Source organism: Crocodylus porosus, unplaced genomic scaffold, assembly GCF_001723895.1.
Source record: "Crocodylus porosus isolate Cpor-Errol unplaced genomic scaffold, CroPor_comp1, whole genome shotgun sequence".
Lineage (NCBI taxonomy): Eukaryota > Metazoa > Chordata > Crocodylia > Crocodylidae > Crocodylus > Crocodylus porosus.
The window spans coordinates 20,893,349-20,909,144 of NW_017728943.1; the positions used below are offsets into that span (position 1 = coordinate 20,893,349).

Genomic DNA, 15,796 nt, shown 5'->3' on the forward strand with positions numbered 1-15,796 from the left:
GCCCCGCCGGGCCCGGGCCCGTTCCGGGCCCACCTCCCCCGGCCGCCACCGCCGCGGCCTCCACGGGCTTCGAGGCGGCCATAACCCGCGCTGCGCTCACACCGCCCGCCGGCAGAGAGAGAGAGAAGGGTCAGCGGAAACGCGGCGCATGCCGGGAGCGGGGTCAGAGGGAGCACTTCCGGCCGGCGGAGGACACGGTGGGTCTCGCCCCGCCCCCCTGCATCGGGGCTCGGCGGGCGCTGCCACCTGCTGGTGGAGGGGTGTGGCGGCACGGAATTCTCCCCCTACAGGACATGGTACCGCCCACTTAGTGGGCTGAGTGGGTTCCAGCAAGGCAGTCAAGGGTCCTGGGGTAGATGGCGTCTTGGGTTGTGCACCAGTGATTTAAAATGATACAACCTTAAGTACCACCGCAGATTTTTGTCATATTAAATAATTATAATAAATCTGTTAACCTGTATCACTGACAGGTTGTCTGCATCCCACTGGGGGTACCCATACCACAGAGTAGGAACTGCTGCCTTCCACCCCGGGAGGCGGACAGGAGGGGGCTCCCCAGCCTGGGGGTGCACAGCAGGAGGGTGCCCGTGCCCCCTTGCCAGAGGTGGGCACAGAGCAGCAGTGCTCAGTCCAAACATGTCCAGAGCCATGCAGAAGGCCCCTGGCACTTAGAGACTGATCCTGAAATTTGTTGTCACACCTGGGTTGGACTAGGTGATCTCCTGGGGTCCCTTCCAACCTTCCTTTTGTACGATTCTGTGAGAGGACAGTATTTCTTAGTGGGATAATAGCTTTTATTGCGCCCACCTTGTATCTGGGTCTGTATGCTCATGCCATGGGATAGAGGTAAACATGCTACACCGTGCAAGCCATTCTGCTTTGGGTTTCATGGGGGATTTTTTTTTTAAGGAATACTTGGGTCTTCTTATTATTTGCCTTTGGACTCATGAAAATTCATGGCAGCTATTCCCAAGCCCTCCTTTTGCAAGCTTCCAAAACCTGAAGAGTGGCCCATCAATCAAGGAAGAAATCTTTGTAGGAACTAATCCTTATTTTAAATTGGGTCACCTAGTGCTATTTTCTCTCTTCATTAGGAGGAGCTTAAACCATTAGTAGGTAATTCATGGGCATCTGCTTTTTACCCCTGCAGGAGAATGATCATTTCTAGAAATGAAGGCTTTTTTTCTGCTTCTTTACAGTCAGTTTTAGGTCTTTTTTTAAACAGGACAATATTTTTGTTATTACCAAGAGCATGAATTTAAAGCAATGTGGTATAATCCTCTCATTCTGGTCTAAGTATCTACAAGGTAGATTATGCCTTTATCACTGTAGTGGTAAATGTACAACCTTTATGAGTACTAAGTAAATGCTTAGGTTGTCTTTAAGGACATTTAATTCTTAATTTCTATTAGGCTGGAAAATCTAGCCCCTAGCTGTGCTCAGGGAAATCACTTTGAAATAAAATAAAAAAGGTCCTAACAGCTAATTAGTTTCAGTCAATTCCTATCTCCAGGCACCTGGAAAGTTTAACACTACAGTTATATTTTGGCATGGCTCACTCCCCTGAGAAAGATGACTGGCATTGGCTTTTCAGAAGCACTCGCCTGAAATGACAAGTTTGTTGCTGAAGCTCTTGATTCCCCTTGTTTGACTGAACTACTCAAAAGCAGAAGAAAATGGGGTTTGGTTGTAAAAGTCATTTTTTTCTAGAAACCTCAGTGGAGGGTAAGAAGCATTTTTTTTTTTTTTGTTGAGGGGAAGAAAGAGGAGGAAGAGATGTAGGAAACTGGCTTGCCTGCAGTCTTTATTGGAGGGAAGGGAGAAGTTGCTAGTGATAAAGCTGCTGTGATAGGTGCATTTGACAGTGCTGCCATCAATGTTCCCTGCTGCTATGTAGTTTCCCCACTCACTGCACACAAAATGGTTTTTTTTAAACCAAATTGCAATTACTTTCTGAAATAACTTCATATATAGCCACAGAAAACAGCCGTGTAGGACATCCGTGATGCTCCATCTAAGTGAAGTAGCACCCTTTGAAGCAAAAGCTTCAGCAATCAGCTGAGTGGCCTGTCCTTCATTCAGCAACTTGCAGTAAATTATATGGGATGTGGACCATCCCAAATGAATGATGAATATGAATGATCTGAGTTCACCTGTATTTTATCAGTTGATCTACAATTTCTTGAATGATTCTTGTATCATTATTTCCAAGAAACATAATGCCGAAGAGATCAGAACATTAAGGTTGCAGAGAGAATCCCTCAAAAGTCAAGTAATACCAGAATAAGAGTTGTCCAAACCACCTTAACTCTGACCCGCATTCCTATCTGTTAGGACCCTCATGGACCTGCATTTCCCTCCATGTCTTTTCCCCTTATTTCACTGCAGCAACCACCATTTCTTTTCACCTATAGTTTCACAGTTGGTAGGGTCAGAAGGGACCTGAGCAGATCATCAAGTCTGCCCCCTGCCATGGACAGGAAAGAATGCTGGGGTCAAACAGCCCCAACAAGGTGTCCCTCTAGCCTCCTTTTGAAGACCCCCAGGGTAGGAGCCAGCACCACTTCCCTTGGAAGTTGGCTCCAGATCCTAGCTGCCCTGACTGAAGTAGTGCCTTCTGATATCTAGCCCGAGTCTACTCTCCATCAGCTTATGGCCATTATTCCTTGTTACTTCCAGTAGTGCTGGGGGGGGGGGAAAAGAGACTCTCCCATTGCCTGCTCGTCTCCCTTGGCTAGTTTATAGATGGCCACCAGACCCCCTCTCAGCCTCCCTTTTTCTCCTTGCCTGTGAAACTGTTGGTCAGCCTAGGAGATGGGAAGAATGACCCCTAAAGGTACAGTGTCTTTAGGGCAACTTTTATCAAACTCAGACCTCCAGTTCATGAGATCTTACAATTTCATTTTTTAATGGATGCCAAGTCCCATCATTTGTGGGCAAAAAAGCATGGCAGCATGTGTAATGACTCTGGGATGCTTCGTACCCATGGCCATGACCACTGTGTGTTAGATACCCACAGTATTCTGTACACCCCAGGGGTCAATATTCCCTGAATGGTTATGTTTTGAATTTTCCTGGTCCTCTGTCACCCTGTTCATTTTCTAGACATTAACACCAGCCCAAAGAAAATGTAAAACACTACCAAAACAGAACGGCAGCTGTATTTGAATCTCACTTTGCCCTCAGTTTGTGCCAAGGTAAAGAGCTATGCAAGGTGACAGAGCTTCAGGATCCTAGTATCCAGAAGTTATCTGATGTCATCTGGGAAGGCAGAACCTGCCTTCAAACCCTCCCATTACTAGCCCATGTACACTTTTGCAGGACTTTCCTATATACCCTGTGGCAGGACAGTCCATAGGGGTGCTGTGACCTCCCTTAGCACCTTACCTACCTGTGCCAACTCGGGTCTTGAATGCACCCTCTCTCGCCCGCCACATCTTTGATCTTATTATTAATGGGAGGCTGCCTTCCTGCCCACTGTGGTACGGTGCTCGCCTTATGATGCCAGGACTCTACTTGATGCCCTATACTCCCCCTCTCCTGGGGCCTGCTCCAATATCCACGCCCTCCCCCGGGGCCTTGCACTCGCCCCAACCGGGCTTCTCACTAAGCTCACCCCCTCCCAGGGCCTGCTCAATGTGCGCACCGTACTCCCATGCACTCGCCCCCTCCCGGGGCTTCTCCTACACAGACAGTGCCCCACTGAGGTCTGTGCCTCTCGCCCGCACTCAGGCCTCCCAAGGTTGGGGTTCAGGCAGCCTTAGCCTTACCTGGTCCCCAGACCCACTTTCTCAGACCTACACCCCACTGGGGCTCATCCCAATATCACCCCACTGGGCTGGGGTCAGGATACCCCACTAAACACAGCACCCTTGTGGCACTAGGAACACCCCCACCTTACTGGGGAGCTCCTAATGAGGCCTCCTCCACCCCTACAGCCTCACCCAGTCATCCAGTCTTAACAATAACCCAAAACCAAAATCCCCCTCTCCTGGGTTACAACACAACTTCCAACCACAATAGAAAACTCCCCCTTCTGGGTTCCAACACAACTTCCACGCACCACAGAAAACACCCTCCCTCCGGGGTTCCAACATCAGATCCAGGCAAAACCTGGCTCACACTCTCACGTATTGCCTTATCAGGGTCTCCTCCACCCAGTACTGCCAAGCAACTGCTCTCCAGCCACCAGGCTTCTCTAATGTTCTGCTCAGCTTGCTCACCCAGAGCTCCCTCCTTCTCTCAAACTGCCAGCAGGAAGAACTGACCCATAGCATCAGCCTGCTCTGCTTATAAAGGCCAGGCCCTGCCCCCTGGCAGTCAGCTGACCCAATCAGTTGTCATGGCAACTGGCACCTGCTGCCCTGGTGAGTGGCAGCTAAGCCCCTCTTTCAACTACTCAGGACTACTATTCCTACTATCAGTAGCAGGCACCCTAGTGTCCTGCTACACCTAGCTGCTATTATTCCTACTATCAGTAGCAGGCGCCCTAGTGTCCTGCTACACACCCTTTTATTTATCCTGTTGTACATTTGACCAAAACAAATATGTATGCCAATGAATGGTAGTCAATATTTAGAGGCAGCTTTCTCTGTTCCCAAGTAGACTTGCATTGGGGTGTTAGACTGACCCTTCCAAAGAAGACAAAACACTGCAGAGCAGAGGTGCCAAACATAGCCCTTGTCCTGAGTCCATGTCATTCAGAACGGAGAATGCCTGACCACACTTTGTACTATATAGGCATGGGCCTCATTTATCCAGAGCAGAACAGATGAAATTGGGACTCTATTTGTCCTGGGGCCTTCAACCCATTGCACATGTAAGCAGGGGTGGGCCTACTCTGTTCCTGCTTGTGGGAGATTAAATGGCATTGGTGAAAGACAACTTAATGGGGATGAATGTTGCCTGACTCAGCTTATCTTAATGGAAGATAAGAAGGGTTCTCAGGAGGGTCTTGTTCCCTCTCAGGCACAGCATATTTTTAATAGCAGAAGGAAAACCAGATCCAATAGGTTTTTGTCTTTTTCCTCCATAGAGTCAGTTAAGCCTCAATGGACAGCTGTGCTAATTTCTGACCATTATCAATATGTTCATTTTGCTTGTCTAAATTACAAATCTACTACAAATAGAATGTGCACCTTCCAGGCATGTTACAGTGGGCAACTCTCCATTGTTATTGACAGTTGGTGCACTCAGTGGCAATGAATATGAATTAGGCAACACATTTCCTTTGCCATCCCCTAGGCTGTGTCACACTGGGCATCTCTGTAATGGAAAGATTAAAAGGAACCTTGTTTAAAATAGATTACAAAGGATTGGTTTGTATATATAGACAGTGCCTAGGGCTGTAAGGGGTGGGGGGTGGTTTCTGGGTGGCGTGTGAAACGACAGCACCTTTCCCTCTTGTTGACAGAACAGACTGTATCTCTAGGCTCAGTAGTGCTGTCTGAGTGGGAGAGTCCCCAAGTCCGGAGTACCTGTACATGGAATATGAAGAAGATGATGATGTTTCCTTTGCAAAATGGATGAGCAGTTACTGGGGCCACAGCTTAATTGATGAGCATGAGAAAGAGGGCAGAGGCTTTCGGAAACGCCAGTCCCAAGTGTTTAGTGAGAGGAGAGCTTCCCTTCCGGTAAGAGCTTAATTACAGAAAGGCAGGGAAGGCTGGAGGAAGGTAAGTGCTTCATCAAGGGATACTGTGGTGATAATGACTATGGTACATGCTGCTGAGTACTTCCCATCTGCGATGCTGAAAGTGAAAAGTGCTTGGCCACTCTCAGGAGCAAGCCTTTCCTATGTATTTAAGAAAAGAAAACCAGGAAATCCTTAGGTGGGAAACCACAGAACTGTGAACATAATGGTGCTGCCAGTGTAATTACATGGCACACACCTATTATATTATCACAACGTAAACATGTTATCAGTGGAAAGCCCTGATTCTGCAAAGACTTGAACATCCAGGGTAACTTTACACATGTGAGCTGCCCCATTGTCTTCAAAGATGCTGCTGACATGGGTAACAGTTACATGGATGTAAACATCTGGGCTTCATTTTGCTGCTCTTCTGAATCAGTCAAAGCAGGCAAAGCCTGTTCTGCTTGGCACCAGGATTGCAAAGGTCTCTTCTGGTCTTTGTAGATCTCTGAAACAGAAGATATTAGCTATAACAACTCTGATTACCACATTGCGAAGGGAATCTAGCTACTTTTGCTGTCAGTTTTCTGCATCTGTATCTACCTGCTTTTTTTCCCCTATCTGAGCTAAACTTCTGGAACTTTTTTCCTGGCACATGTTGCACTCTGAGGTTATTTGCTGCTGGATCGCATCTGATTTAACTAAACATTCCACTTGGTGGTGTTCAGGTGACAGGTTGAAACCAGGTTAATTTATTTTCAGTTACTTTTACACATTGGGGCGTAGACCCTAGGCTGATGATTCAGTTCTCAGGGATGTCAGAAACAGAGTGTTTCCATGCAATCCTTGGTTTAGCATGAGATATTTTAGTACAACAGGAAGCTGGTTGGGTTTGTTGCCTCTGAGTTTTGTCTATCTTAGAATTATATATATGCTAAACCATATATGTGTACGTGTGTGTGTACACATACACACACAAGTCCTATAACAGGAATGCAGAAAACCTTGTGCTTACATTTACTTCTGCTCAGGAAAGTGCTCAAGCTTTGGTTTAATGATATGAGGGTGCTGAAATCCTTTATTTCACTGAATAGTGATGCTTTCCTGAATCGGGTGTCCTATGGCTGCTACCTGGCCTATCTTAGATTCTAGAGAGGAAGGAGTGGGATTTATTTTCTAGGGACCCTCATTCTAGTCAATGAGAGTTTTGCTATTAAATTAAATGGGACTAGTACCTGGTTTTTATATTAGTGATCTTGAACAAATATAATGTATTTACTCAAATCCAAGATGAGATAATTTTACCACACAACACGGAGAGAAAAGTCCCCATCTTGGAACTGAATACAAAACAAGTGGCGGTGGGGAGCAGGCAGCTGCTGCAACTCTGACTCTAGTCCTGACTGGGGTTGGAGTTGGAGCCACAGCTACTGCCCCCTCCACCCACCTCATGCCACCCCTGCCCTCCCACCTCCCTGCCCCCCGCTGCCTCTGCCCTGTGTCACCTCTGTTCCCCTGCCTCCCTGCTGCCACTTCTGTGTCCCACGTGCTCCCTCTGCCCTCTCCCCACCATTCCCCCTCCATCAAGGCTCTGGCCCCAGTATAGCCTGAGGCACAGAGCACATGCTAGTTGTGCCTCCCCCAGCCAAGTGGGAGGGGGCAAGTTGTGGGGCAGTAGGCACTGAGCAACAGGGAGGAGTTGGCAGGAAGGAGCAGGTAGCATGGAAAGCAGGCACTGCAGTGGCAGGCACCAGAGGGTAAAGGCAGGGGGGCAGACAGTGGGGAAGGCCATGGCCAGGGGATGCAGGTGCCAGGGGGGCAAGCACTGCAGGAGGGCAGGCATTGGGGACAGCAGGTGGCAAGGAGGGTGTTGTATTCACAGGGCATACAATGTGAATTAAAAATAAGCCAGAATGTTATCAGGGGATAAGGCACGCCGCATTTGTTGGAACATAAAACATAAAACATGCAACATGAAAAGAATAAAGAACAATAAGGTTATATGCTTCACTCATTCTCATGCATACTCATTCATTCATTCATTTATACAAAGAAACACACACACAGAAGTTAGACAGTCCTGCAAAGGTTAAGGTGTTACCAAGTTTCAAAGTTGCTCAAGGTCAGTCTGGTGGCCAGCCAGGCTGATCAAGAGAGTTGGAGTCAGGTATTGCTGGACGCACCCAAAACCCCTTCTTGCAGGTGGAAGAGACCTAAAGCCTTGTCTTTGCGTTCATTTTTTATAGTAATAGCTGTTCATAGAGCCTATGGATTCTGCTGAGTCAGATGTGAAGGTGTCCTTCTTGTCCTGTTGGTAGGCTGGGATTGGTAGTTCATGATCTTCTGGCTTTGTGGTCTGCAATCTTCAGGGGCCATCACTTGCAGTCTTCAGCCATCAGGATGGAGCATGATTTAGTGTTTGATAATCCTTTACTGCTGATTCTAGTTTGCTGCAGCTCTTAACCGTCAAACCAGAGAGGCTATTTTCACCTGCTGCAAGAGGCCTGTCTTTCTGTGTCCCTGGCACACATGTACATCATTTAGTCTTTCATTACTTCTTTCCATATAAACCAGACATATTTACGTACACCGGACATACCACTACAAGGGCAAGTGGTTTATTTCTCCTAGACTGTTTCCGTTATCCAGGCTAGCTCATTTATAACTAGTTCAACTAGCTCTACACTACGCCATGGTCTGCAGTGTAGACAGTACCAGTGTCTCAGAAGGGAGAAATTTGTTTGTTGCCACAATAAAAAAATTGCTAGTAGAATTTTCTGACTGAGAAACCTCTCAGCAATTAACAGGGTTGAAAACTGTAGCTTCTGAGGCTGACTTGCCTCTAGAACTTGCTATGAGTACCAACACTAATAATGTCTTATCTAAGAATCTTCTCCTTCAATGAGTTCTTCAGCCCAAATCCCAGAGCTGAGCATCAGGATTTGGAGTTCAGAATCTGGGTCCCTCTGCTCTAAAACAGGGGAAACCAGAATCCTGAAGCCAACAGGTACAAATTGGTGGGGGCTTGAAAATCAAGACTTAGGTACAAGTTTTGTTAGTTCTGGTCCCACTCTGGCCTTGATGGCAAATTACATTTCAAAATGTGCCCAAATTGTGTCCTTGTAAAGACTGAGGCCAGGTCTTTTGCTGTCATCACCATGTCTGTGAAAGAAGTTTCATTCCTGATTGATACAGCTGGGCTACCAGAGGTGTAGGTGCAATTTTACAGGAAAAACCTTGGTCCCTATATGAATTATTTAGCTTGGTAGGGCTGGAGTAAGTTCCACCAGCAACCATACAGTTTTGCTGTGCTGTGCTGCATGTGCTGTAACATTGTGTGGCCATTGCAAGTACCAGCATATCAGTGTCACCATATTGGCAAAATACTCCTAGGGTGGACTGGTCCACATTTCAAGTCTGATAAGTGATCCAGATAAGTTTTATGAAGACTTGAGTTGTGCAAAGCATGTTTTTGCATGGCTCTGCAACAGGTCTCAGCTCAAATTTTCAGAGGCATGAGGCATCTGTGCCTAGGCAATTTTACAACATGACTTTCTCTGCTAGTTGCTATAAGAAGGTTAATACTAATAGCCATTTGTCACTTTACAATTTTAAAATACTTTACAAGTATTAAATCTGTGGATCCAGACTGGGAGGACCCCTGCAGTTCAGATCTGGCCCTGTGCCCAGAGTGAGTTTGATACCCCTGACTTAGTGAGTCACTTTGCAAAGCTGGGAACAGAACCCAGGTTCTCAGTACATCCTTAGAGTGCTGAGCCGTGTTCCCAGAGTAAAATTTGTAGCTATACCCTTTTCCAAAAAGTCAAAGTTGTATATGTTGGCACCTGTGTCAGACATTTGCCCATCCTTGTGAGCCAACAGGATATGTAATGACTGCCATTGGAAGTCTAAGATACCTGTTTTCAAAATCTTCCTGCCCCCAGTGAATTTTGATATCCTTTTAAAGTTTCTGAGGTTGGGAACTGTGACTTTTCTTTACAAGTTGTCTATTCCATGGCCCTCTGTTATAAAGTACCATCCAGTTCAGGACAATTTCTTTCTGCCCAAACATTCAGTACTTGCGCCCAATATGCACAGAGATAATCAGCCCCTTCCTTCAGTGCCGGACATAAATGTGTTCTGCTGCAGGCACATGCAAATTGTAAAATTTCAACTCTTCAGATTTTCTGAGTATAAAAATGGAGTCTCACGGAAAGCAAGGAGAGTGTCCGCTTTCAAGAAGACACTAATATTAAGATACTAAAACAGAGGTGAGCATTTGCTTATGAAAGCTTATGCATCTTTGAATAAGCTAGTCTGCAAGGTGTAACTCTTCTCTGGCTTCTGCCTAACTTGCTGTGGTGGGTTTGAAAATAAAACAACATAGGTGCTGGAGTAAAAGTGAGCAGTGTCTGTTAAAGTTAATGGTACTTTATTTAAGAGGCAAAACCAATTACGTCAGACCGAATGCTTGCCTGTCACGCCAGAAGGACTCTAGGCTCAAAAAACTTCCTTCAGGCAGAGAATGGCTGGTTCTTAAAAGGAAATAAAGGAATAGAGATATATTATATGGATTCTGAATGTCTAACACTCTGTGGTTTAGGTGCTCCAAATGTATCCTGTTTATATAGCCTTAACAAACAATGAACAATAATGCTGGTACACTGAAGAGCAGTTCTGTCATTGGGAGCTAAGGGAGCTCAGTGTCTCAGAGCCCCAGGTCTAAAGGTAGAAACAACAATCATTTTATACAACAAAGATTAGTAACATATAAGAAAATACTGTTTTATATTCTGGGATATGCTGTCAGCACAAAGTCTGCTGCAACGGAGTAGAAATGGAAATGGTTAGCCTGATTCTCAGTTACACAAAGATCCCTCACACTGCTCTGACGTAGAAGGGACCTAAAGTGGGCAGAAACAAATAGTTTCCCTAACTACTGCAGAGGTGACTGAAAGCCCTTTTTCCAGACGTGTTTTCTGCTGTGGCATAAAGCTCTGTTGTGGACACGTCAGGGCAGAGGTCAGAGTGCACTGCACTAAGGCTATCCTAAGCTTCCTGCAGAGCACAGCATAAATAACAGTGAACCTGAGTCTATAATGCTGGGACCAAGCAGTCCCTTTGGCACCAGAATTATAGATTACCACAACTAAAAAACAGGCAAAAAGCTGTTTGGACTATCTCCAAGAACAATGCTTCTCAACTGTCCTGGATCTGCTTCATTGTTGGGATTACATTTTATTACTCTCAGTTCTCTGAAGAGTCAATTTTAAATAAAGGAATAATAATGCATTGTGCTGGTAAAAAGCCATAAAACATACATGCATGGGCAGTTGTGTTAAGACTTATGTCCTATACAGATTACAGTCACAGGGGATGGGGGTGGATAATGATTACGCTGGTGAGCAGAGCTGACATTCTATCTTAGAAAGATCTTAGTGTGCACACACATTGTAGGAGGACCCCTAATCACAATAAGAGATTGTTTGGCTCTAAGTGTATAAGCTGTACTACATTCCACTGAACCACAGAATCACAGAAAAGTAGCCCTGGAAGGGACATCTGGAGGTCATTTAGTCCAACCCCCTGTTTGAGACAGGGTCATCCCTAGTCAAACCATTTCATACACATTGTTGTCTAAGTTTTTACTAAAACTACACCCTAAAACATTCAATCATCTCACATAACCACAAGGCATAGCACCCTAACAGGTGAAGCGGGGGACAGCAGCAGCCAGAGTCCTGCTGTTGCAAGGGTTATTAAAATATGCTCAGGAGAACGAAGGAAGAGGATGCTACATACTGAGGCAGAGACATATTTAGGATGGAGACCTGTTAGCTAACTAGAACAGGGGTCAGCAGCCTGCAGGCCAGATCCAGCTGTGGAACTATGGGATCTAGCCTGTGGATGTGGGGCTTCGGCAGCAGTCAGCAGCAAGGAGCTTTGGCTGTGGGTGCTCTCCCCATGCTGCCATGAGGATGTGTGCTGGTTCTGGGTGTTCTCCTCCTGCCACTGCAAAGATGAGTGGCAGCAGCTGGGTCCTAACACCCTCTGACCCAGGGTGGGTCATTCTAGCCCACAACCAGAAAAGGTTGCCTACCTCTGAACTAAAGTATTATTACCAGGCCTAGTGTGTGCATCTCAGTCTGTCTCTTTCTTCAGAGTTTTTTTAATAATTGCATAGTGTGAATGTAAATTAAAAAAAAAGAAATGTAGAATATTTGCATATATTACAAAGGAAAAAAGGCGAACTATAATCTCAGATTTTGCTTGTCCTCCTGTTGCTGAAATCTCCCAAGAACAGATTCCAGATTATTTTTTTTTGCAATAATTGATACGTACACCCTTTTCTGTAAAGACAGGAAGCTTGGATTTTCAGGAAATAATATATGTTGACACTATTAAATCTACATGAAAGCTGAATTTTTGTTTAGCTTTCCATGGCATATGTACTTTCCCCCAAGCATAATCTGATTACTTTGATGCTTTTTTAAACCATAATACAATATGACCTCACAGTAAATACAGCCATATTGATCTGTTTGAAACTACATTTCTAAGTAAAAATAGTTTGAAAAAATCATTACAGCTTCTCTCAGAGGGAGTTATAATGTACTTACTGAAGTAAGATGAATTTGGAATGAGGGCTGAGACTGACCAAAACCAAATACCCTCAGATCCATAATAAAAATTTGCAAAAAGGACAAAGATTTGGAGAATTTTACTGCAAAAAAATGGATTTGAAGACATTTGCAGGTAACAGAATGCTATATACAGAAAGTCTTGAATACACCAATCAAAAACACTGTTGTAATAAGTCAAATAATAGAAGATTCCATTATGGCTCCAAGAGACAGAGTGTTGCAAGAGCTGGAAGCAGCAGCAGATCACCTGATCGGCATTAGCTAGGCATTGTAGCCCAATGGGCCACCTAGATTCCTGTGACCCTTTGGCATTATTTTATCAGGCTTCTGATGGGAAACAATGGATGCAGGCTATAATTCTAAGAGGTACAAATCACCTAAAATATCAAAAGCAGTTCCTGGATGCTGCAGATTCTGAGCATGCATGAAAATCAAGTTCCTAATGTCTGTGTGGACTATGGGGTTTGGGAAATCTGAGCTCTCCAGGTGTTCACTAGAGCACAGCTAGGGACCTACTCAAATTGCAAAATTCGGGGAGGAAACTTACTAAAAATAAAATGTTGGCTCCCCAGTGGGAACCAGCAGTCCTCATGACTGCTGCAGCCTCGCAGCGCAGCCCTCTGCAGGAGAAGTGTGTGTGTAGCGGGGGGTGCCAACAGAATGGGAGCCAGCAAGGTGTCTGCTGCCCCCCCTTGCTGATTGACTAAGGGGGCTGCCTGTTTTGTGGCCCTGCCCCCCTCTTGGACTAAGAGACAAATTCTGCTTTTGTTTCCTGGAAGGTCCTGCTGACAACATGATTCCCGGGCAGCTAGGCTAGGTCCTTTCTCCTGCAGTAGTGTTTAATGTAGAGAATGGTGTGTATGTTCTGCTTATATGTAACACTGAAGCATGACATATTCAATTGCAGGCCAAGCTTTCATCTATCCACATGACAAGACTTCGTGAGTCAACAAAAGCCCCATCCTCAAGTCACCTGAGAGGCTGCAAGGAAGTACAAGAAGACCAAGATATGAAATACCATTGTCATGTGAAGGAATGCAGAATGCCTTCCACAGAAGGCCCCTGCCCTGAGACAAGAGAACCACACAGTAGAACAAATTCCATCCAGGAACTTTCAGAATCCTTTAAGAAACAACTGCATTTCAAAAGCAAACGCTCAATTTCTTTGGTAGGTAGCAATCATGAATAGATACTTAGACCATTAGCTCTCTGACCTTTGTGGGAATGCATGGAATGAATGGTAGTCTTGTAAACTATGTTATCTTTCCCATTGCTACTGACCTGTTTAATGGTCAAATGTATTGCTAATAAGGTGACCCCCACAGCATAACCATTTTCTATAATTTATTGCCTTTTTTACATGGATGAAATATCTAGTATCAGTAGTTTCTTACTTTCCTCTATATTCTAGTTCTGGTTACCAGGATTTTAACACTTATTCTCCTAATACACAGGCTACATTTATAAAATGGAGGAGGAATTATACATAGAACTTGTTTTTATTTTCAGGGTCCTTTACACATAATAGAGGCATACTATCACCTTTAGTTATACAGAGAAGGTTTTATTTATTGCTGTTGCAAGTGACACTGAAGCTTACTAGAACTGAATACAAAGAGGGGAAAATATTTTTATTTTTCCACTTTGTTTACTTTGCATTAGAAAGCAGCAAATTTCAGCTGTGTGTATGGGTCTTTCATAAAGACACTGGGGAGAGAAAAACTTCTTTACTGAAGGAAATGATTGTGAAACCACAACAGCTGTACAGAGACTGAGAATCTGACATGCCTTTAACTTGTTTTTTTGTCCTTTTGATTTTGAGTTGCTGACATCTTTTTATCAATTTATTCTCACAAAATCCCTGTAAGTAAAAGGTAAATATTATTATCCTGATTTTACTGGTATGGGCAACTGAGACAGAGAGGTTAGATAATTTTGCCATAATCAATGAAGAGTTTTGAATCTGAGATGGGGTTAGAGCTCAGATATTCTGCTAGCCAGTCCTGCATACCTAGAAAAGCCAGAAAAACAGATGGTTATCATACTTTTCCCAAGATATCCGATTCAACAAAGCATTAAGTTCAGTGGGACCACTTACATACTTTTACTTAGGCACCTGCCTAGGTACCTTGCTGTATCCAACCGCAAGAGGGGAGAGCCTGGCTACCCTATCTCTTTCAGAGATGCAAGTTGTTTTAATGGTACTGATTACATTTTCAATCTGCCATCTCTGAGGCTCAGGTCCTCATCTGGCACAAAATGGCATTACTCCACTGAAGTCACTTTGGTTATGCCAATTTACACCAGTTGAGGAGATAATTCCTACTTCATTAAATGCTTGCAAATATCCTTTGATTTGGTGACCTAATAAAAAATAAGGAATGACATATAGAGGAGAAGTGGCTGGCAGTGGGGACAGTAAGGGCTAGATCATGTTGGGCCTCGCCAGGGTAGTTCAGAAAAGAGAGCAGACATGTCTTTCCTTTGGTATGTGCACCTGGTTAGGAACCAGGCACACAATCGCACCCCTTTCACTCCCTGATCACAAGGGCTACACAGAGTCACAGAGTGATGACAGTGCAGCATGTACAACTTGGTAATCTGTTTTTTCCCATCATAAACTGTTAAACTCAAATTTTCTGTCTCTGAGGACCCCATTTGCTCTTCCTCATGTAGCCATTTTTGTTTGTTTATTACTTAGCAGATGTGCCTATAGCTAGGTAGTCTGTCAGTATAAGATATAGTTTGGGTAAATATCCCACATGATTCTCCTTTCCTTCTTTATATCTCTGTGGGACATACCCAGAGTATATGTTAGGTCACTTCTCAGGCAGCAGTGGTGCCAAATGCTCTCAATTCCCATCCAAGTTAGTAGGAGCTGAAGGCATTCAGAACTTTGCCAGGTCAGACATTAGGCTTCACAATGTTGAGAGAGAGAATTTCAGATTTGGAGCTTCAAATTTAGGCAGGACAATTTCCATATCTTTGACTATTGTAAGCACGCTGGAAGTGTAATTCAATAGAGAGAACAAGGAACCCCTTTCTATCTTAGTTTCTGTGCATCTCTTCCTTCTTAAAAGTTGCAGAGATGACATCTAGTAAACTTCAATCTCTGAGTTCAGTGAGGTTTTCAGAAGCAACAGAGAACATCATCAAGACACATGATGAACGGTCACATGAGAAAATAGCAAGACTGGGGCTAGATTGAAACAGCAGAACTCTTCCTGCATGGCCTTCAGATAGATGATTTCATAGACATTAGGGCTGGAAGGGACCTCGGAAGATCATGGAGTCCAGCTGCCTACTCAAGGGGCAGGAAGTCAGCTGGGGTCATAGGATCCCAGCAAGATAAGCATCCAAATTTCTCTTGAAAGCATTCAGTGTAGGTGCTTGAACGACCTCTGGTGGCAGGCTATTCCAGACTTTGGGGGCTTGGACAGTAAAGAAATTCTTCCTTATGTCCAGCCTGAAACGGTCTTGCAGGAGTTTGTGACCGTTCAACCTCGTCATCCCTTGG

General features: G+C 44.7%; 1 protein-coding gene across 1 annotated transcript in view; it reads left to right on the plus strand.

Moving 5' to 3' along the window:
* Nucleotides 1–576: 576 nt before the first annotated feature.
* Nucleotides 577–15,796, plus strand: part of LNP1 (leukemia NUP98 fusion partner 1) — a 16,795-nt gene continuing 1,575 nt past the window's right edge. The window contains exons 1-3 of the mRNA XM_019548869.1: nucleotides 577–714; nucleotides 5,414–5,633; nucleotides 13,187–13,447. Coding sequence (XP_019404414.1) covers nucleotides 5,484–5,633; nucleotides 13,187–13,447 — 411 coding nt within the window. The 5' untranslated portion in view covers nucleotides 577–714; nucleotides 5,414–5,483. The remainder of the gene's footprint in view (nucleotides 715–5,413; nucleotides 5,634–13,186; nucleotides 13,448–15,796) is intronic.